This window comes from Canis lupus, unplaced genomic scaffold (assembly GCF_011100685.1).
Source record: "Canis lupus familiaris isolate Mischka breed German Shepherd unplaced genomic scaffold, alternate assembly UU_Cfam_GSD_1.0 chrUn_S1872H2069, whole genome shotgun sequence".
Classification (NCBI taxonomy): Eukaryota; Metazoa; Chordata; class Mammalia; order Carnivora; family Canidae; genus Canis; species Canis lupus.
In genome coordinates, this window is record NW_023330734.1 from 27,201 (window position 1) to 50,955 (window position 23,755).

A 23,755-nucleotide genomic window follows, 5' to 3' on the forward strand; every position below is an offset into this window, starting at 1 on the left:
TCCTAACGTCCACTATGAGGCTGTTTAATCTACATTGAAAATCTGCGGTTCAGTGTGGCTGCCTTCATTAATTCTCTTTGCTACAACTTCTGGATACCTTGCTGCAGCTTCTGCATCAGCATTTGTTGCTTCACCTTGCACTTTTATGTCATAGAGATAGTTTCTTTCCTTAAACTTCATGAAATAACCTCTGCTAGCTCAGACTTTTCTTCAGCAGCTCAACTAATTAATTATTAGGACTTTTTTTCAGAACAGTTTTCAAGTCACAGAAAAGTTGAGGAAAAAGTAGAGATTTCCCACATACCTCTCCTGCCCTAAACACACACACACACACACACACACACACAGAGAGAGAGAGAGAGAGAGAGAGAGAGAGAGAGAGAGAGCGTCTCCTACATCAGATTTCCCAGCGGGCAGGGGAGGGGGGCATTTGTCACAACTGATGAATCGACACTGATACATCATAATTACTCAAAGCCCAGTATGATCCACTCTTGGTGTGATACATTCTGTGGGTTTGGAAGAATGTGTGGTAAAATCTATTTGTCAATATGGTATCATATAAAGTATTTTCATGACATTGCTCTTGTATTGAAAATACTCTTGTGAATCACCTCATCAGCCTTCCCCCCACCTCTAAATTCTGGCAACCACTCCTCCTTTTACTCTTTTCATATTTTTGCCTTTTCCAGAATGTTAAATAGTTGAAAGCCTACAGTATGGAGCCTTTTCAGCCTGGTTTCTTTCACTTAGTAACATGCATTTAAGTTTCCTCCATGGCTTTTCATGGATTGATAGCTCATTTATTTTTAGTGCTGAATAACACTCCACTGTCTGGGTATAGTACAGTTTGTCCATTCACCTATTGAGGGACTTTTTTTTTTTTTTTTTGCTTCCATGTTTTGGCAGTTAGGAATTGCCATGTACAGCTTTCTGTGTGGATGTGTTTTGGGCTCCTTTGGGTATATATCAAAGAGTACCCTTCTTTAAATTTTTAAGTCTTTGCATGAGACCCAAATTATCAGCTCCAGTGCTTTGCTCATTTCATGTTTATTTCTTATACATGATTCTCTGTAGGAATCATCTCAAACCATCAAAGAAGTTCTAACAGTGAGTCTGATATAAGACCATCTGATTCTGTATCCATCACCCTGCCAAGGTTCCTTGGCTCCTACATAAATTTAATTTCTTCTCTCCTAGTGAAAAGCTCTCAACGTGACAGTGATAGTGTAGGGTGATGGACCTGTGTGTCTTTCTACCAAATATCCCCTAACATCCTTTCCTTGGGGGTAGCTACTATAATTATATTTATATAACTAATAGTGGCAACAAGAGTAATTTTACTGAAAATAATTAAAAGCTGCTATAGAGTCACTAGGTTTTTTACTCATATCCATAGAAATAGAAATAGACAAATAAGTTTTAGAAACTTTATGTCAGGGACACCTGGGTGGGTCAGTGGTTGAGCGTCCACCTCTGGCTCAGGGCATGATCCTGGGGTCTGGGATCGAGTCCTGCATCAGGCTCCTGTGGGAATCTTGCTTCTCCCTCTGCCTATGTCTCTGCCTCTCTCTGTCTCTCTCATGAATAAATAAATAATATCTAAAAAAATTAAAAAAGAAACTATGTCAACAGATATCCTATGATGAGCATAACAGCTTCTAGCACAAAGCTTGGTATACAATAAACCCTGAAGTAGTGATAACTATGGTTCTTGCAAATTATGCTGTTTCTGATAATGATGATAATTAAGAAAGTCAATAGTGAGGCTCCAGAAAAGTGAACAATCTTTGAACCTCAATTGTTAAAATTTACCCAGAATATTATATCTCTAAGTCAGAAAAGACTGTTTTTTTAAGATTATTTATTCATTTATTTATGAACAACACTGAGAGAGAGACAGAGACTTAGGCAGAGGAAGAAGCAGGCTCCTTGCAGGGAACCCAATGTGGGACTCAATCCTGGACCCTGGGATCACGACCTGAACTGATGGCAGTTGCTCAACTGATGAGCCACCCAGGCGTCCCGACATACAGAATTTTTAATAGCTGTTCTTATGAAGTGTATATTTGGTTAACAGCTAGCTAAATTAATTTCAGCTGGTTTATTACATCTCTGAACAGCTGAGGTGAGTTTTTAAAATGTGTATAGAAATCTAAATATTTGGGAACACAGTATATTAGATAGGCATATTTAAATTTTAGCAGCAAAGCATCTGTTAAAAATTGCTGTCTTTGATGGATCTTATCTAATAAAACTAGAAAATTGCCACAGTGGTTTCTGAAATTTTACCACCATTAGCATATTCATTTATTTCTACATTGGTATCTCCTTGGATAGCAGACAATAGACAATAAGGCTCCCTTTCCAGGTAACTATGTGTGATAGCTATTCCATAGTAGCAATAACTTGTTTTCTTTCTGTATTTTCGTAAAAGAACTCCTGGATCCTTTTTTTTAAGATTTTATTTATTCATGAGAGACAGAGAGGCAGAGACATAGGCAGAGGGAGAAGCAGGCTCCCCGCAGGAACCTGATGTGGGACTTGATCCCTGGACCTGAGATCATGCCCTGCGCCGAAGGCAGATGCTCAACCACTGAGCCACTCAGGTGTCCCCCTTTGTTTTTTTTTAATTGTCTGAAAAAGGAATCAAAAGCATTACTTTCTCAGGGATTGAAATGGCAACTACATACTTTGAAACCACTGAAATCTAGGTATATTTATGAGTTATTTATATATTATGTATTTATAAACAGAGATGGCCTATAAAAATGTAGTTTTAAATATTCTTAGTATTTTTCCCCTAACTTGTCATAATTATCATTGAAGTGAAAAATCTTTGGATTTCAATCCATTTACATAGTTTCCTAACTCTATGACCTTAGTTAGATTAATAACTTCCCTGAACTTTCCTTTCTTCCTTGGGCTATTGTGAAAGTTGGATCTATATAAAGTGTTTAGTACAGGGTCTATGACATAGGTATCTATTAAATATTAGCTATAATTCATACTATTATTATAACTTCTCAGTCCTGCCTTTCTCTTCCTCTTTTCTAATGGCTTTGTGGAAATTAACTATTTCTTACCTATTTCCTGAAAAGTGGGTCAAATTATTCTGCCCTATAAATATTATGCAATGCATATAATACTTTGGGAAATATTAAGCTCTACAAAATTGGTGGTGAACGTAATATTAATTATAATAATCTTGGTTTTTCAAATTTTAATCTTTTTGAAGTAGCTACTTTTCATATTTTAGTATAAAATAATCTGTAGGAACAATGAAGTCTTCCAAATAATGTCATAGTGGCAGAGAAATAACATGAGTATCGAATAAATTAGGTAGACCTTGGCAATTCTATACTCAATATAGCTGAATAATGCTGTTTCTTTGAAAAATTATTTGGTAAAAATGTAATTTCTTAAATTGATAATTCTGCTTTATTAATTTTTCAGTATGGAAAGCACAACTCTGGGTTTTATTTCTTTCAGATCAGATAGGATCCATTTTTTCCTCAAATGTATCCTTTAATGTACTTAGAGAAGTATAACAAGGTGATTTCAGTTGAGCTTTACGATTCTAAAGTATATGAATACTCCGGAGAGCCATCCTAGGAGTCATATTTTGTTTTTCAGGCTCCAAATGTGACTTTGAAGCAGATAGCTGTGGTTGGTTTGAAGCAATTAGTGGTGACCATTTTGATTGGGTATGGAACTCTAGAAGTAACCTTTTGGCTGAATTTGAGCAACAGGCTCCACCTAGGGATCATACTCCCAACACAACTGAAGGTAATAAGCAAGGAGAGGCTTTTGTTCACCCTTGGTCAGGCCTGTTAAGAGAAAGATAAGCATTTAAAGCTCTATGTTACTGCAACAAATAGTGTGACAAATAGCTAAATAGTGTCAATTACGTTTATGTTGTTAGTGTGAAATGACTCCTTTAAGGGTGGTTGGGAGGGAGTATAGATATGCTTTTGGCTGAATTCACTTAAATTATTAACTTTTTGCATGATTTTCAACCTGGAGGTAGATACTAGTTTAGTTTTCATAAGAGCAAATTTGACTCATCATATTTATTGATTTTTGATTGTATAGTCTTAATTTTAGTCAGACACAGAGCTTAGTACAAGGTTAAGAGGCAGGTGCCTCAACTCAGTCGGCTAACTTACAATTTGTATTTGTATCTCAATAGGGCATTTTATGTTCATTCTGAAGAAAGCAGAAGCTTGTCACAAGTTGCCAAACTCCAGAGCCCAACGTTTAGCCAGGCAGGACCTGGATGAATACTTTCCTTCTGGTAAATACTAAAAACTGTGGTCAGCTACCCCAGCAACCCGGTGGTTGCAGGCGTACTTCTGCACTTGTTAGACTTTATGATTTGCCCTTGGTTTGCCTTTAAAAATAGGTACTGTTATATTTATACAATTAGCATTTTACTTAGAAGCACATTATCAGTATTTGTTGTGTTCTTTCTTTAGATGAAAGAGACTCTTTCCCTCCAACAGTGGATTATAATTTAATTAACTCTGTCTCCTCTGTTCTAGATGGAACTCCTTGAGAAAGGCTCCCAGGGTCCTGGAGCCAGAGTATGCACCTCAGCAGATAAGCTCTCACATATGAGCAGCAATGATTACTGCAAGAAATAAAGGCGTCCATTGTAGCTAATTATTAATCAACGGTTGACTGAGTGGAAGAGCCTATAAGTTAAATATTTAGTCTATGCAATAAATCATTTCCATTCCTTGTGTTTGTTCTTTTTCAGGTTTTATGACCATGGTCTGTCAGTGGGAGCAGCTGAGCTACAGCTACATGTGGAAGATTCCAACGACTCTACAGTACTCTGGAGAGTATTGTGTAACCAGGGCAACCAGTGGTCACAGGCCACTATTCAGCTTGGACGCCTTACTCAGCCCTTCCATTTGTCACTAGATAAAGTCAGTCTTGGCATTTATGACGGAGTCTCAGCTATTGATGACATCAGATTTGAAAATTGTACCCTTTCTCTTCCTGCAGAGAGCTGTGAAGAGCCGGACTTTTTCTGGTGTCAACGCAGCAAGGCTTGCATAGAAAAACTTCTGTTATGTGATTTGGTAGATGATTGTGGTGATCATACTGATGAGGTTGACTGTGGTAAGTGCTTTGTTGTTGTTATTATTATTAATTATTATTATTATTTTGGTCCATCGTATTTTTACAGTGGAGATCTTGATTTGTTCACTGTTTTCTAGCCAATCAAGGCAAAGACAGGAAGCATTGTTCCAGAGTTGACGACCGTGATGAGTGGTTGATTAATCAGGTTACCGATATTTGTTATGTGGACTTATTAACTAGATACTATAGATAAAGTGCTAACCACAATGACTGAGTTTCAGATCTCATGGAATTTACAGTCTAATTGAGAAGTAGATATTATTCAAATATTGTTTTAAAAATACAAACTGGAAGCTTTGATGGGAGATACGGAGAGGAGTGCAGTGACTTTATAATAATGGTATTAAACTTTCTAAAGGAGATGACTTAGCTGAGATCTGAAAATAAAAAAGTCAAAGCATATATATGCAAAAGCCCTGATATGTGACCGTGTAGCAGATGGAGGCCAGCCAGTGCGGTAGGAGCGAGGAGGTGAAGGAGAGATAGGGTGCAGTATAAGGACAGAAATGTGAAGGAGGCCAGATTTGCAGATATTTATAGTCTATATTAGGAAAGTTTTTCTCCATTTGAGGGTTTTTAAGAAGGAAAGTGGTATAATAAAATTGGCATATTAAAACATGTCAGTGTAGATACAGAGTGATAAGTGGATTGGAGGAGAGTGGATTTGGGAGACCCATCAGGAGGCCATTGCGATAATCCACTGAGGAGGGGTGGGCAGCCTGTATCACAGCGGCAGTGATGGAGATGGAGGGACTGATGTTTGGGGAAATACTTAGGAGGGACATTTGATGATGTTTTGGCTATAGGGAGCAGGGAGTGCTGTGTCAAAAGTAAGTCTTGAGTTTCTGGTTTAAATTACCAGAAAGTTTATGGTATCTGATGATTGTATACATTTTATAATTTAATAAACCTAGCACCAGGTAGTGCCCATTGCACTTGCTCCTGAAAATGAATCAGAAGCTTATAGCTGTTTTTTACTTCAATTACAAAATCAATCAGAAAAAGAATTTGCATCTTTCTTTGTCCAGAAATAGCAACAATTCTTAAAATTCAAGCTATATGCCTATTACATTGAGAGGCTAATTATAAACCAAAGTGAAGCCATAAAATGCTTGGTGCATCATAGGAAACACTGCATTAAGAAACTTCCATATAAATTATTGTACAGCATGCTGCATATATGTGATCTTTGATACAGTCAGGTGGATTGAAGTCAGAATTACCATGCATCTCATTACACAACTAATTCTTTGAGTGGATATAAATAAAGTTGATAATTTAGACAATGGCTAACATAAGAAGTGTAACTTGTCCCCAAGGTAATTTATTTTTGTGGCTTTAGAAAGCTTTTTCATCTTTCTGAAGCTCTCCGAAGCCCACTCCTCAAAAAAAAAAAAAAAAAGCAAATTATCCTTAAAACTACTATTAACTTAGATGGAGTTATGTCAGTACAACTATAATAATCAAAATACTACTTGTGACTAAATATTAGTGAAAGAGAACAGTAGTGGTATCAGAGTGTCAGTTTCTCTCGCAGCTTTCCATATAAATGTGTTCCTGGATTCCATAGAAAGCATTAGGCATCCAGAAATCTATGTTTTATTTCCTAAATCTTCTTACGTTTAGAGATAGGGTTTTTTATTTGAAGGTGGAGCTACGTGCATTCCCTTTCAAAATAGAGATTGAACATACAGTCAATATGAAGACAGGCAATATCAAAATCTGTTGGCTTTAGTGCCAGTTTTATGTCAAAAAACTTAGCAGCTTGACATTCTCCTTCTGCTCCACAGCCAAAGATTGACACCCGGAGAGTATGCTGTGGGTCCCCAGTTCACGTCACAGCTGGGCTTGATTAGTCACAAGTGAGGAAATATCAAACAAAAGCTCATCTCCCATTTGACATTTACTCACTGGGCTCCCATCATTAGTTCTAAGCTCCTGTTCCGTGGTTTTCAAAGACAGATGATTTGTTCTAGCCCGGCTGCATTTATCCACATTTGCTTATATTTATTGTTTCAGAATATTTATTCCCCTTTGGCACCAAGTGCATTTACTAAGATGAATAGTGAAAGGACAGCTGACATTTATATGTTTAAAAAATATTAACTTCGGTGAATGAAGCTAAAATGTAAAACTATGCATTAATTCTAACTCCTGTTCCTTCTACCCAAATAATGCTAAATGTTTTTATTCTAAAAACAAATCCTTGTTGTCAACAAAATGTTCACATCCTGAAAATGACTACATTACTATATTCTGGAAATTGTGGTAGATAAGCTAGGTGACGAGGGGCTAGTCAATCCTTTATAAGTGCTTTGAATTCTTCTAGTGCCTGGAAGGAGTTTTAAGCTTAAAAGCTCCAGCTCAAAGGAGCTGCAATCCAGTGAGAAGAAAAGACTGCCTCTCAGGAGATGCTGCCAAGAGCCCGCAGCACAACAGGAGGCATAAATAGAGAAGGAGAGAGGAGTGAGGTGTTTAAGGCAAGTGGGGAAGGTGGTGTATGCTAAGAAAAGGCTGGCCAGGGACAAACAGGAAGTTAATTTAACTTGGGAAAGGTAAAGCTTGAAAGAAGAGCTTAGATTTCAGTTTGGATTAAATGAGCATGTATGTACAGGAAGAAAATGATAAATTGCCATGGAAGGCAGAAGAATGGTCTTTCTGGCACTGATGGAGGGAAATGTGGAATTGGGGCAAGATGAAACCAAAGGGAGGAGTTTTTCAGCCTGAGGTCTGGAAAATGCTGGCATCAGGATCATGTTGATACTTGTTAAAAATATGGATTGCTCGGTCCCCCATATCTAACCAGGTAGTGCTGGTATGGAGCTTCGCCATGGAGCAAGCAATTATGCTGTACACATCAGGTGATTCTGAAAGATTGGACTCTATTAAAGTATGACTCTTCAGTTCTGCATGTTAGAATCGCCAAGGGAGATAATGAATTATCTTGATGTTCAACCGCACTATTTGTGGCAGTTCAGTCAACATCTCCGGGGGGGCTAGGGGGGCTCAGTTGGTTCAGCATCCAACTCTTGATTTCGGCTCAGGTCATAATCTCAGGGTTGTGAGACTGAGCCCCTGTAGGGCTCTGTGCTCAGTGGAGAGCCTGCTTGAGATTATCTCTCCCTCTGTCCCCTGACCCCCCTTTTCTCTCTCTAAAATAAATAAATCTTTTTTTTTTAAATAAATAAATCTTTAAAAAAATAAATCAACATCCCTGAAGATAAGTTCTGGAACTTCATGTTTTTTGTTTTGTTTTGATTTTTAACATTCACTGGTGATTGGGACATTTGGCTAAGGTTGAAATCGACTGAGCCAGAAGTTTATAGTATTGAGTCAGCCATGGTGCCCTCATCATTTGCATAAAGTTATAGTGCTGGAAATGGTGAAGGATGGGTATAAAAGGCATTTGGAAAATAATGGCTGAAGTAATGCCCCCCCCAGTCTATAAAATATTATTACTTGATATAAATCTAGGATTTATTCACTTTTTAAAAACTTTTAGTGTCGCATTTAAAAAACATTAAAATCATTAACCTTGGCAGGAGCCAAATATCAACAAGTATTCTTAATCATGTTTTTTGTCCTTAATTATTTTTTTGTTGTTATTTCATGCCAATTTCAGTACCTGAGTTCCAATGTAACTTTGAAAATGGAATCTGTAACTGGGAACAAGATACAGAAGACGACGTTGATTGGACCAGGAAGCACAGTCCAACTTCAACACTTAATACAGGGCCAATGAAGGCTCATACCTTGGGCACAGCTAAAGGACACTATCTCTACATAGAATCTTCGGAGCCACAGGTTTTCCAAAACAGAGCTACTTTCCTCAGCCCTGTCCTCAATGCCACCGATGCAGGGGGCTGCACCTTCCGCTTATATTACCACATGTTTGGAAAGCATATTTATAGGCTGGCCATCTACCAGAGAGTTTGGAGTAACACAAGAGACAGCTGCTGTGGCAGATATTTGGGAATCAAGGCAACAGATGGATGAGGAAACGCCTCAATCTTTCCAGCAGGAAGCCTTTTCAGGTATAGATAATGGCTTTCGTAATGTGTATTTAAGATGCATTCAGAATGTCTAAGGAATATGAAAGATCACTATATCCTTGAATTAAAAGCCAGTGGAATTTGGTCAGAGTTATTTGGAAGTACATTTATCATGCAATTAAGGTTGTGCCAAAGCATGTTAAGTTGCTTTCCTCTTTGACTCCCCCCAATAATCTGTGATTAAAATTTCTAAAGGTGGACACATGGCATTGGCAGCAGCTACAGGTCCCTCTGACTTTAAGTCATTTTTCTCTTGAAATAAAAAATCTGGAGGGAAAAAGAGTTTTGCGCAATATATGGTACTCTGCCAAATGTTCAGGTTCTAAAATCTGTGATTTTTAAATATTCCATCAGACTTTTCCACCTTTTATAGGTAAGCAGCAGAAATTCGAGAAGGGTGCATGCTGTGTTGGAGAATCACACAGCTACTCTGGGGCAGAGCCAGAGGTCTAGCTAGGTCTCCTCACTCCTGCTGAAATATTCTTTACTGTGATTCTCACCTACCTTCTCCTAAAAGGAAAACTTGGGGGCAGCCCGGATAGCTCAGCGGTTTAGCGCTGCCTTCAGCCCAGGGGCTGATCTGGAGTCCCGAGATCGAGTCCCACCTCAGGCTCCCCGTGAGGAGCCTACTTCTCCCTCTGCCTGTGTCTCTGCCTCTCTCTCTCTCCTCTCTGTGTTTCTCATGAATAAATGAATAAAATCTTAAAAAAATAAATAAAAGGAAAACTTGGAATGGTGGGTTTAAAAGCTTACGTGGCTTTTAAGATTTTATGAAGGCAATTTCTATTATCTCTTGGATTCCCTTAGCAATTCCCTGAAGTGGGTAAGTCAGGATCTTTTTTATCAGTTTTACAAATATGAATAAAACATTTGGAGAGGTTGTTATTTATATCTGGCCAAATAGATGGTGCACAGCAGGATGGGGGCTTGGAATGGAATCTGCAGTTTCCAATTAATTCACATTCATTCCCTTTCTAATATATCATACAGCCTGTCATGTGTAGGAGGGTCGAATATTCTTTTTCTCTTTGCTCCAATAGATCTAGATGTAATATACAGGGAGGAACTCCTTACCACTCCTGGCTAAACTTTTTTTTTTACATGTACTGAATTTCTCTGTTCCCTTATTTAAAGCACTGTTTCAACCTAAATATCTTGAGAGCCATGATAGAGGGGCGTCTGGGTGGCTGCATCAGTTAAGCATCTGCCTTGGGCTCGGGCCATGATCTCAGGTCCTGGGATCCAGCCCTGCATTGGGCTCCCGCTCACTAAGAAGCCTGCTTCTGCCTCTGCCTGCCACTCCTCTTGCTTATGCTCTCTTTCTCTGTGTCAGATAAATAAATAAAAGCTTTTTAAAAAGCCATCATAGATATACGTTGTATATGACTCACTAAAGAATACATTGAAATGGGTGATTTGTCCAGATAGACACAGGCGGAAATTATGAGAACTAGTCTGCTATATGTAGAGTGTTATTTTGCTGTTCAGCCATGTGGCAGGTGCGTGTAATCACAAGAAATGAAATGGAAGGAAGGTTCTTCGACTTTTATTTAATAATGGATCACCCACTTCAAATTTAATCAGATGAATTGTAAGTTGGGTCAAACTAGTATCCTTCTGATATTTACTCAAGAGTTGGTTGCCAGGAGAAAATCACCTTGGCAAGGGAGCTGTTTCACATTCAGATGAACAGAGAACTAACCAAGGAATCCTTTAGTTATGAATCAAAAATATAGAAATTGGTGTGTGGAACCAATTTTGGGTTATACATGCAGTACTCTGTTTTTTTTTTTTAATTTTTTTTTTATTTATTTATGATAGTCACAGAGAGAGAGAGAGAGAGAGAGAGGCAGAGACACAGGCAGAGGGAGAAGCAGGCTCCATGCACCGGGAGCCTGACGTGGGATTCGATCCCGGGTCTCCAGGATCGCGCCCTGGGCCGAAGGCAGGCGCCAAACCGCTGCGCCACCCAGGGATCCCGCAGTACTCTGTTTTTATCCAATGGTTCTTCTAGGCTTTATTTTTTTCCAATGACATTCAGGCTTGAGAAGGTAAAATCAGATTGTGCTTGTGGTGTAGTTAAGATAATAAAAATTGGGTCCAATTTCAGCGACCAGAGATATTCCTTCATTGAATAATAAGTATACAGAGTTGTGGTGAGAGCAGAAATAACCAAGATTTTACTTAGCTGTGATATTGTAGGTGAAATTAGCTAGTGTCAGTCCAGCAGGTAATGTGCTCATTAAATGTTTGTTTAAAAGAAAAATCCAAGGATTTTTCAGGAGCTATGTATGTATATATAGTTGACACACAAGGTTACATTAGCTTCAGGTGTACAACATAGTGATTCAACAAGACTATATATATATATGTTTTTTATAAATATAAATATATATATATATATTTTTTAAGACCATATATTATACTATGTTCACCACAAGTGTAGCTACGGCCTGTCCTGACACACTGCTCTTACACCATCTTTAACTGTATTCTTCACGCTGGGCATTCATTCTTATGGCCTACTCATTCAATAACTAGAAGTCTATATCTCACACTTCCCTTCACCATTTTGCCCAACACCCCACACTCCTCTCCTGTGACAACCACCAGTTAGTGGTCAGGATTTATGCATCTCATTTTGATTTTGTTTGTTTACTCATTTTTAAAAACTTCCACTTAAGTATTTGTCTGAGGTATTTCACACGATACCCTCTAGGTTAATCCATGTTTTCTCAAATGGCACACCTCCTCCTTTTTATGGCTATATGATATTCCGTGTGTGTGTGTATGTATATACATAATACTTTCTAATCCATTTGTCTATTGGTGGGCATTTAGTTTGCTTCCATATCTTGACTATCACAAATAATGTTGTGGTAAACATATGGGTGCATACATCTTTTCAAATTAGTGTTTTTGTGTTTTGGGGGTAAATAATAGTGCATTATTGGATCATAAGATATTTCTACTTTTAAGCTTTTGAGCAACCTCCATACTCTTTCCACAGTGGCTGCTCCTCTTGCATTCCCACCAACAGTGCAAGAGGGTTCCTTTTTCTATATGTCCTGCTAAAACTTTTTGTATCTTGTATTTTTGGTTTTAGCCATTCTGACAGGTTTATAGTGATATCTCATTGTGGTTCTAATTTGCGTTTCCCTGATAATTAGTGATGTTGAACATATTTTCATGTGTCTGTTGGCCATCTATATGTATTTGGAGAAATGTATGTATGTCATTTGCCCATTTTTTAATTGGATTGTTTGGCTTTTTTGGTATTAAGTTGTATAAATTCCTTATATATTTTGGATATTAATACTTTATTACATATATCATTTGTAAATATCTTCTCCCATTCAGTAGGTTGTCATTTTGTTTTGTTGATAATTATATTTGCTGTGTAAAAGCTTTTTATTTTGACGTAGTCCCAATAGTTTATTTTTGATGTTGTTTCCTTGCCTCAGCAGACATATCTAGAAAAATAGTGCTATGGCTGATGCCAGGGACATTACTGCCTGTGCTCTCTTCTAGGGTTTTTATGGTTTCAGGTCTTATGTTGAGTTCTTTAATCCATTTTGAGTTTGTGTGTGGTGTTAAAAAGTGGTCTAATTTCCTTCTTTTTCATGTAGCTATCCAATTTTCACAGCACCATTTATCGAAGGACTATCTTTTCTCCATTGCATATTCTTGCCTCTTTATTCATAGATTAATTGACCATTTAATCCTATGTTTGTTTCTGAACTCTCTCTTTTGTTCTTTTGATTTATGTGTTGATTTTTTGTACCAGTACCATAGTTTTTTTATTAGTACAGTTTTGCAATATATCTTGAAATCTGGAACCATGACACTTTTAGCTTTTGTTACTCGCTCTCAAGATTGTGTTGGCTATTCAGTCTTTTGTGGTTTCCTACAAAGTTCAGTATTATTTGTTGTAGTTCTTTGAAAAATACTTGGGATTTTTCTAGTTCCGTAGACATGTTAAATTGTTTATTGGAGCTTTATTTTGATTCTTGAGGTAGGCTGATATCCCTATATATTTCTCTCTTAGAACTGCTTTTGCTGCCTTCCCAAAATTTTGGACCATTGTGTTGTCATTTATATTTGTGTCTATGCATTTTGTTATTTCTCCTTTAATTACCCTGTTGACTGTTTGGTAGTATGTTGTTGAGTCTCCATATATTTGTGACATTTTCACTTATTTCTTGTGATTTGTTTCTAGTTTTATAGCATATGATCAAGATATTTATAATTGCCATATCCTCTTATGGATTAATCCCTTTATTATTTTGTAATGACCATCTTTGTCTCTTGCTACTCTCTTTGTTTTAAAGTCTGTCCTGTCTGATATAAGTATTGCCATCCTGGACTGTTTTGTTGTTGTTGTTGTTGTTGTTGTTTTGCTTTTCCTTGTATGGTGAATTTTTTTTTAATCCTTCATTTTCAATCTTTATGAGTCTTTAGGTCTGAAGTGAGACTCCTGTTGGCATCTTTAGATGGATATTGTTTTTCTTTTCTTTAATATTTTACTTATTCATGAGAGATAAACAGATAGAGGCAGAGACATAGATGGAGAAGCAGGCTTGCTGTGGGGAGCCTGATCCAGGACTCGAACCCAAAACCCAGAGATCATGACCTGAGCCAAAGGCAGATGCTCAGCCACTGAGCCACCAACGTGACCCCAATGGATATTGTTTTTCTTATCCATTCTGCCACCCTTTTATCTTTTGATTAGAGCTGTTAGACCATTTACATTTTTTTTTCATTTTTTTAACCCTTTATTTTTTATTTTTTAATAATAAATTTATTTTTTATTGGTGTTCAATTTACCAACATACAGAATAACACACAGTGCTCATCCCGTCAAGTACCCCCCTCAGTGCCCATCACCCATTCACCCCCCACCCCCGACCCTCCTCCCCTTCCATCACCCCCAGTTCGTTTCCCAGAGTTAGGAGTCTTTATGTTCTGTCTCCCTTTCTGATATTTCCCACACATTTCTTCTCCCTTCCTTTATATTCCCTTTCACTATTATTTATATTCCCCAAATGAATGAGAACATACAATGTTTGTCCTTCTCCGATTGACTTACTTCACTTAGCATAATACCCTCCAGTTCCATCTACGTTGAAGCAAATGGTGGGTATTTGTCGTTTCTAATGGCTGAGTAATATTCCATTCTATACATAAACCACATCTTCTTTATCCATTCATCTTTCAATGGACACCGAGGCTCCTTCCACAGTTTGGCTATTGTGGACATTGCTGCTAGAAACATCGGGGTGCAGGTGTCCTGGCCTTTCATTGCATCTGTACCCTTGGGGTAAATCCCCAGCAGTGCAATTGCTGGGTCGTAGGGGAGGTCTATTTTTAACTGTTTGAGGAACCTCCACACAGTTTCCCAGAGTGGCTGCACCAGTTCACATTCCCACCAACAGTATAAGAGGGTTCCCTTTTCTCCACATCCTCTCCAACATTTGTGGTTTCCTGCCTTGTTAATTTTCCTCATTGTCACTGGTGTGAGGTGGTATCTCATTGTGGTTTTGATTTGTATTTCCCTAATGGCAAGTGATGCCGAGCATTCTCTCATGTGCATGTTGGCCATGTCTTTGGTAGCATGGCAGGATACAAAATCAATGCCCAGAAATCAATGGCATTTCTATACACTAACAATGAGACTGAAGAAAGAGAAATTAAGGAGTCAATCCCATTTACAATTGCACCCAAAAGCATAAGATACCTAGGAATAAACCTAACCAAAGAGATAAAGGATCTATACCCTAAAAACTATAGAACACTTCTGAAAGAAATTGAGGAAGACACAAAGAGATGGAACAATATTCAATTCTCATGGATTGGTAGAAATAATATTATGAAAATGTCAATGTTACCAAGGGCAATTTACACATTTAACACAATCCCTAACAAAATACCATGGACTTTCTTCAGAGAGTTAGAACAAATTATTTTAAGATGTGTGTGGAATCAGAAAAATCCTGAATAGCCAGGGGAATTTAAAAAAAGAAAACCATAGCTGGGGGCATCACAGTGTCAGATTTCAGGTTGTACTACAAAGCTGTGGTCATCAAGACAGTGTGGTACTGGCACAAAAACAGACACATAGATCAATGGAACAGAATAGGGAACCTAGAAGTGGACCCTGAACTTTATGGTCAACTAATATTCGATAAAGGAGGAAAGACTATCCACTGGAAGGAAGGCAGTCTCTTCAATAAATGGTGCTAGGAAAAGTGGACATCCACATGCAGAAGAATGAAACTAGACCACTCTCTTGCACCACACACAAAGATAAACTCAAAATGGATGAAAGATCTAAATGGGAGACAAGAGTCCATCAAAATCCTAGAGGAGAACACAGGCAACACCCTTTTTGAACTCAGCCACAGTAACTTCTTGCAAGATACATCCACGAAGGCAAAAGAAACGAAAGCAAAAATGAACTATTGGGATTTCATCAAGATAAGAAGCTTTTGCACAGCAAAGGATACAGTCAACAAAACTAAAAGACAACCTACAGAATGGGAGAAGATATTTGCAAATGACATATCAGATAAAGGGCTAGTTTCCAAGATCTATAAAGAACTTATTCAACTCAACAGCAAAGAAACAAACAATCCAATCATGAAATGGGCAAAAGACATGAACAGAAATCTCACAGAGGAAGACATAGACATGGCCAAGATCACTTTTTAATAATAAAATAATTTTATGTCATGGTTATAACTGCATTCAGAAGTTAATTAAAAATTCATTTTCATGGTATAATTTTTAAATATGCTTTTCCTTTCACTATATTAAAATGAAAAAAATGTAGTTTTATTCTATTTCCTGCACAGATGTGTTAGACAAATCTAGAGGAGACATCAAAGAGCTTTCTGGCCTGAAAGATTGCAGAGATGGCCTTGGCTAGGCACATAATTTGTTAGGTTAGGCATGTGTTTTTGGAGCATCTACTCTGTGAGAAGAGAAAACTTAATCACACATGGAACCAGCATACGCAGAATTGATGTGTAATGCCTCGGGGAAAGTGTTATTTGCTGAAAGAGAGGTCCATTGGGAGGCTCAGGTAACTTACCAAGTCTTCAGGTCTATCTTGGGTGTGTATGTCTTTAATAATACTTGAAGAGGGGAACCCTGGGTAGCGCAGCAGTTTGGCACCTGCCTTTGGCCCAGGTCGTGATCCTGGAGACCCGGGATCGAGTCCCATGTCGGGCTCCTGGTGCATGGAGCCTGCTTCTCCCTCTGCCTGTGTCTCTGCCTCTCTCTCTCTCTCTCTGTGACTATCATAAATAAATAAAAAAAAAAAAAGAAAAACAGAGGACCTTTCCATTTAAAAAAAAATAATACTTGAAGGGAGTCTTTACTTTTGGATGTTACTGGATAATACAAATGAACGAAGATAATACTATGGATAAAGACCACATACTGACTCTTTTTAAGAATTTAACTCTTTTTATTTCTAAAAAAATCTTTCCTTTTACCACAAAAGACGAAATTCATTTTTATTGTAGGAAAATGTTTAAATATAGGTAGAAAAGGTAAACCACATCAATGCTGCTTACACCCTCATGATAAAAACATTGTGTGTGTCTTTACAATCTACCACGTTGCTTTCAATTAATACAATAAATAAAAGCAACACTGTTTTCAATTAATTTGCTCATTTTTATATATAATTTTTAAACACCTATTCACCAATATTTTGTTTGGGCCAATAGTATTCCATCAAATGGATGTACCACCATTCACTAATTCAGTTCCTCACTATTGATTTAGGAGTTGCTTTCGATTGTACACAAATTTAAAGAGTCTTTACTGAACAGTATAGAGGTTTGCACACATTGCAAATTATATCCTAAGAGTAAAAGAAAATACAGAGTAGAATTTTTAATTGATATTCATTTTTAAACCATTTGATTGATGATTTTATTGTTTTAAATTTTTATTTATTTATGATAGGCACACAGTGAGAGAGAGAGGCAGAGGCACAGGCAGAGGGAGAAGCAGGCTCCATGCACCGGGAGCCCGACGTGGGACTTGATCCCGGGTCTCCAGGATCGCGCCCTGGACCAAAGGCAGGCGCTAAACCGCTGCGCCACCCAGGGATCCCTGATTTATGATTTTAAATTACTCTTCAATAATGTACCTTTTTTTCACAAGCAATACATGACTGTGTCTGTTTTTCTGTATGCTTCCCAAACACTGTCTAATTATTTTTTTTCATTGTTTCAGTCTGAAAATATGGTTAAAGTAGGAGGTAACTGTATATTTTCTCCAATTCTTTAATGCTAAGCAGGTTGATCAAGTTTGTGTGCATGTGTGCCTTGTGTAGTTATATTTCTGTGTGTATCTATATTTCCTATTTGTGCTTTTTGCTTGGTTTTCAGTGTGTAATGCTTATTATTCTTCTTACTGACTTAATCTTTTAAAGCATCGAGGTATTTTTTTATTTGTTGTGAAAGTTGCAAAGATTTTCCCCAAGTTTTATTGACCTTTTATTAGTTTTTCATGTTTTCACCCTTCCTAGTTTTTAGGTTGTGCATAGTTATGTCTGCCAGGGTGCCCTTTATAGTTTATCTTTTTGTTATTTTTTCCAGAATGATATTTTTCATTAGGTTTATTGACACATGAATGACATATAACATGTAAATTTAAGGTGTACAATGTGATTACATTGTGAAATGATTACTACAGGAAGGTTGATTAACACATTCATCATGTCACAGCTACCTTTTTTTTTAGAGAATGTGGTGAGGACATTTAAGATCTACTCTCTTAGGAGCTTTCATATATACAATACATTACTGTTAACTGTAGTCACCATCCTGTGTATTTTACCCCTAGTAGTTATTTATCTTGTAACCATTTCCTCCATCTCTCCACGCCCTTCTCCCAGGTGACACCTTTTTATTGTCTATTTTTATGAGTTTGATTTTATAAATTCCACATGTAAGTGAGATCATACAGCATTTATCTTTCTCTGTCTGACTTATTTCTCTTAGCATAATGACTTCAAGATACATCCATGTGGTTCCAAATGGCAGGATTTCTTTTTTTTTTTTTAAGATTTTATTTATTTATTTGATAGACCACAAATGGGGGCAGGGAGGGCAGAGAGAAAGGGAGAAGAAAGCTTCCCGCTGAGCAAGGAGCCTGATGTGGGGCTTGATCCCAGTACCCTGGGATTGTGACCTGAGCCAAAAGCAGATAGATGCTTAACCAAATGAGCCACCCAGGTGCCCCAAGATTTTTTCTTTTTTAGTATTCCTGTGTGCCCACACCTGTATTTGAATATATGTCGGTATTATGCACCATACTTTCTTAGTCCATTCATCTGTCAGTGGAGACTTAGGGTTCTTTATATGTCTTGGCTATTGTGAACCATGCTGCAGTGAACATAGGGATGCAGGCATCTCTTAAAGATACTAATTTCATTTCCTTTAGGTATATATACCCAGAAGTGGGATTGGTAGATCATATAGAGTATTTAATTTTTTGAGAATCTGTATTAAATTTTTTGAGAATCCTTCATACTGTTTTCATACCTACTGCACCAATTTGCATTCCCACTGACAGCGCAGAAGTATTTCCTTTTCTCCATTTCCTTTCCAACATATGTTGTCTTCTTGATGATAGTCATTCTCACAAGTGTGAGGTGATATCTTTTTGTGTTTTTGATTTGTATTTCTTGGTAATTACTGATGTTAAGCACAACTTCATGTACCTCTTGGACATGTGGATATCTTCTTTGGAAAAATATCAGCTCAGGTCCTTCGCCCCTTTTTTAATTGAATTATTTGGGGTTTTCTTTGTTTTTTTAAGTATCGAGTTGTAGAAGTTCCTTAAATATTTTGGAAATTAATGCCTTATCAGACATATGGTCTACACGTATTTTCTCCTATTCTTTGTGTCACCATTATTATTCTGTTATTAAGTATTTTGTTAATAATTTCTTTTGCTGTAAAGATAACTTTTTTAGTTTGATGTAGAGCCACTTGTTTATTTTTGCTTTGTTGCTTGTGCTTTTGGTGTTCTATGCAAAAACTCATTACCAAGACCAACATCAAGGAGTTTTAACCCTATATTTTCTTCCAGAAGTTTTAATTATATTACATATGGGCTTTATTTTTGTCATGTTGCATTTTATGAAATGCTTTTATTATGCTTTTGCTATGAGGATTCTGTGATTTTTATCCAACGATATATCAATGTATCATGTTTATTGACTTGTGTTTGTTGAGCCTTCTTTGCATCCTAGGGATAAATCCCATCTTTGTGGCATACCATCCTTTTAATGTGCTAACTTTATTAACTAGTATTTTGTTGTGAATTTTTGCATTTATGTTCATCGGGCTATTGGGCCTTTAGTATCTATATGCCTTTTTTTTAAGATTTATTTATTTATGATAGACATGGAGAGAGAGAGAGGCAGAGAGAGAAGCAGGCTCCATGCACCGGGAGCCCGACGTGGGATTCGATCCCGGGTCTCCAGGATCGCGCCCTGGGCCAAAGGCAGGCGCCAAACCGTGCGCCACCCAGGGATCCCATGCCTTTTGTATCTGGATAGTGGAGGTCTTATAAAGTGAATTTGGGAGTATTCCCTCTTCTTCAATTTTTGGGAAGGATTTCAGAAGGATTGGCTTTGATTCTTTAAATTCACCAGTGTTTGGTAGAATCCATGAGTAAAACTATCTTGTCCTGGACTTTTCTGTTTTGGGAGGTTTTTGATTACTGATTCAATGGCTTTTCTCATATTTATTCTGCTCAGATATTGTTTTTTTTTCTTGCTTCAGTCTTGTTAGGTTGTATGTTTCTAGAAATGTACAATTTCTTCTAGATTATCCAATTCATTGGTATATAATTGCTTATCGTAGTCTCTTCTGATATAAAAGATTTTATTTATTCATTCATGAGAGCCAGAGAGAGAGGGAGAGGCAGAGACACAGGCAGAGGGAGAAGCAGGCTCCATGCAGGGAACCTGATGTGGGACTCGATCCCTGGTCTCCAGGATCAGGCCCTGGGCCAAAGGCAGGTGCTAAACTGCTAAGCCACCCAGGCTGCCCTCTTCTGATATTTTGGAATGATGTTTCAATTGTAATATCCCTCTTTTATTGATAATTTTATTCATTTGAGTCTTTTCTCTTTTTCTTGGTTAGCCTAGTGAAAGGCTTGTCAATTTTGTGTAGTTTTTTTAAAAAAAACTAATTCTTTTAAATTTTTTTTAGTTTTGTTAGTCTTTTGTTTTATTCTTCTGTGTTTCATTTTTTCTATTCTAATCCTAATTATTTTTTCTTCTGTTACCATTGACCTTAGTTCAAGCTCCTTGAGTTGTAAAGTTTGATTGTTTATGTGAGATATTTCTTTGTTTAATGTAGGTGTTTATGATTGTGAACTTTCCTCTTAGAACAGCTTTTAATGCATTCCATAAATTTTGGCATGTTATATTTTCATTTTCATTTATATCAAGATTTTTTAATTTCTCCTTTGATCCATAGTTTGTTCAGTAGTGTGTTTTGATTTCTATGTTTGTGAATTTCCCAACTTTCCTCTTCTTATTGGTATCTATATAGTGGTCAGAAAAGACATGTGATATAATTTTAATTTTCTTGAATTTGTTAAGACTTTTTTGTGTCTAAACATATGATCTGTCCTGGAACATGTTCTGTCTGCACTTGAGAAGGATGTGTATTCTGCTGCTGTTGGGTGGAATGTTCTATATATGTCTGCTACGTCTATTTGATCTATAGTGTTTTTCACATATCACTATCTAGTGTTGAATAACAATATATGATCATATAGTCATATGTTATATGCAATCATGTGTATATACAGTCAGATAACACTGTAGTGCTCTTTCCTTATTGATTTTCTGTCTGAGTAATCCATCAATTATTGGGTATGGAATATTAAAACCCTTCTTATTGTATTGTTGTTTATTTCTCCATGCAGCTCTGTTATTATTTGCTTTATATATTTGGATGTTCTGATGTTGGATGCATACATATTTGCAATTATTATGGCTTGTTTGTGAACTAATCCTTTTATCATTATACAGTGACATTCCTTGTCTCTTGTGACTATTTGAAACTTACTCTATTTCTGATAGAAGTATAGCCATTCCTCCTTTCTTTTGGTTACCATTTGTATGGAATGTTTTCTATCCCTTCACTTTCAATCTATGTGTGTCTTTAAAACTATAGTGAATCTCTTGTAGACAGCATATTGTTGGATCTAGTTTCCTGTTTTTTTTTTTTTAACCATCCCAGCCTCTCTAGGTTTTTGGATTGGAGAATTTCATCCACCAATGTTAAAGTAATTATTGATAGGTAGGGCCTTCCTATGGCCATTTTGTTAATTGTATTCTTTTCTTTTTTAACTTTTGTTAATTGTTTTTTTCTGACTGTTTTGTAATTCCTATATTCTCTTCTTTGTCCCTTGCTGTCTTATTTTTCTGATTTGATGACCCTTTGTGGTGGTGTGCTTTGATTCTTCTATCTCAATACTTTGCTCATCTACTACAGGGTTTTTCTTTGTTAGTGCCATGAGGCTTATGTACCCTATCTTATAGTTTCAGCATTCTCTTTTAAACCAATAATAGTTCACTGTGGGGCTTGGATGGGTCAGATGGAAGTAACTGAGGGCAGGAGGGGCTTACTGTTAGGGTCTCTAATTTGGTGAGGCTTCTGTCTCTTCTCTGAGATAGGAGTACTCCTGGCTGAGCTCTTTGGTTAGGTGAGCCTGCTGACTCAGCTTGGCATTCAGATTGGGCTGCTTGCTGGCTGGCTCCCTGGTTGAGTGGCTTTGTATTGGCTTCATTGTCAGGTGGAGCCATTAGCTGGATCAGCATTCACCTCTGGTGGGCTGGAGTCACAGGCAGAGTGGTGCTACTAGTTTTTACTTTGCTTATGAGTGGGGCTGCAGGCTGGGTCTGCAATTGGCCCTGGTAGGGTGAGAGTACAGGCTGTGCCCCCAATCCAGATGTGCCTCTGGCATGACTCGGCATTCAGGTAAAGTCTCTTTGGGATTAGGGGGGACCTCAGGCTGTGCTCAGCAATCAGGCAAGGCTGTGGGCTGGGTTCTAGTGCTGGACAGGGCCATTGGCTATGCTCTGTGTCCTGTATGTTGAGCTCCAAGGATGTCCATGGTCACTATTGAGGTGTCCTGAATAAGAAGGGCTGTAGTCTCTGCTCAACAATTGAACAGAGCTACTGGGTTGGCTCTTTGTCTAGGTGAGGTCATAGCCTGGGCTGTGTGACCTCTCATAGATCATTGATTAGGCTCCTAGGTGAGGCAGTGTACCACACTGGGTGGGTTTGCTGACTTCCTTCCCTGTGTGAGCAGGCTGTAAGATGGCTCTGTCTATAGAGACCTTTGTTTTTTTGTTTGTTTGTTTTTGTTTTTTAAAGATTTTATTTATTTATTCATTAAAGACACACAGAGAGAGGCAGAGACACAGGCAGAGGGAGAAGCAGGCTCCATGCCGGGAGCCTGATGCGGAACTTGATCCCAGGACTCCAGGATCATGCCCTGGGCCGAAGGCAGGTGCTAAACCACTGAGCCACCCAGGCATTCCTTATAGAGACCTTTAGGTGGACACACAGAACCAAACCCAGCCAGTTGGGTTGGGGCGTCATCACTTTTTTTTTCTTCGCTTCTCATTTTTTTGTATATTTTTTATTTATTAGAGTTTGATTTGCCAACATATAGTATAACACCAAGTGCTCTTCCCATCAAATGCCATCCTCAGTGCCCATCACCTAGTCACCGCATTTCCTCACCCACCTCCCCTTCCACTACCCCTTGTTTCCCAGAATTAGGAGTCTCTCATGTTATGTCTCCCTCTCTGATATTTCCAACGCATTTTCTCTCCTTTCTGCTTTAATCCTTTTCACTATTTTTTATATTCCCCATATGAATGAAACCATATAATGTTTGTCCTTCTCCGGTTGACTTACATCACTCAGCATAATACCCTCCAGTTCCATCCACATTGAAACAAATGGAGGGTATTTGTCATTTAAATGGCTGAGTAATATTCCATTGTGTATATAGATCACATCTTCTTTATCCATTAATCTTTTAATGGGCACTGAAGCTCTTTCTACAGTTTCGCTACTGTGGACATTGCTGCTATAAACATTGGGGTGCAGGTGTCTCGGTCTTTCACTGCATCTGTATCTTTGGGGTAAAACCCCAAGCAGTGCAATTGCTGAGTCATAAGGCAGCTCTATTTTGAACTGTTTGAGGAACCTCCACACAGTTTTCCCGGGTGGTTCCACCAGTTCACATTCCCACCAACAGTGCAAGAGGGTTCCCTTTTCTCCGCATCCTCTCCAACATTTGTTGTTTCCTGCCTTGTTAATTTGCCCCATTCTCACTGGTGGGAGGTGGTATCTCATTGTGGTTTTGATTTGTACTTCCCTGATGGCAAGTGATGCAGAGCATTTTCTCATGTGCTTGTCTATGTCTTCCTCTGTGAGATTTCTGTTCATGTCTTTTGCCCATTTCATGATTGGATTGTTTGTTTCTTTGCT

At 37.8% G+C, this 23,755-nt stretch overlaps 1 protein-coding gene across 1 annotated transcript; it reads left to right on the plus strand.

The window, feature by feature from the left end:
- Positions 1 to 4,626: 4,626 nt before the first annotated feature.
- On the plus strand, positions 4,627 to 17,237 carry LOC119869152 (MAM and LDL-receptor class A domain-containing protein 1-like). Its single transcript, XM_038589308.1, has 4 exons — positions 4,627 to 4,657; positions 4,717 to 5,130; positions 8,774 to 9,185; positions 17,181 to 17,237. The coding sequence occupies exons 1-3, from the start codon at positions 4,627 to 4,629 to the stop codon at positions 9,145 to 9,147; spliced, it is 819 nt and encodes a 272-aa protein (XP_038445236.1). The 3' UTR covers positions 9,148 to 9,185; positions 17,181 to 17,237.
- Positions 17,238 to 23,755: the final 6,518 nt, after the last annotated feature.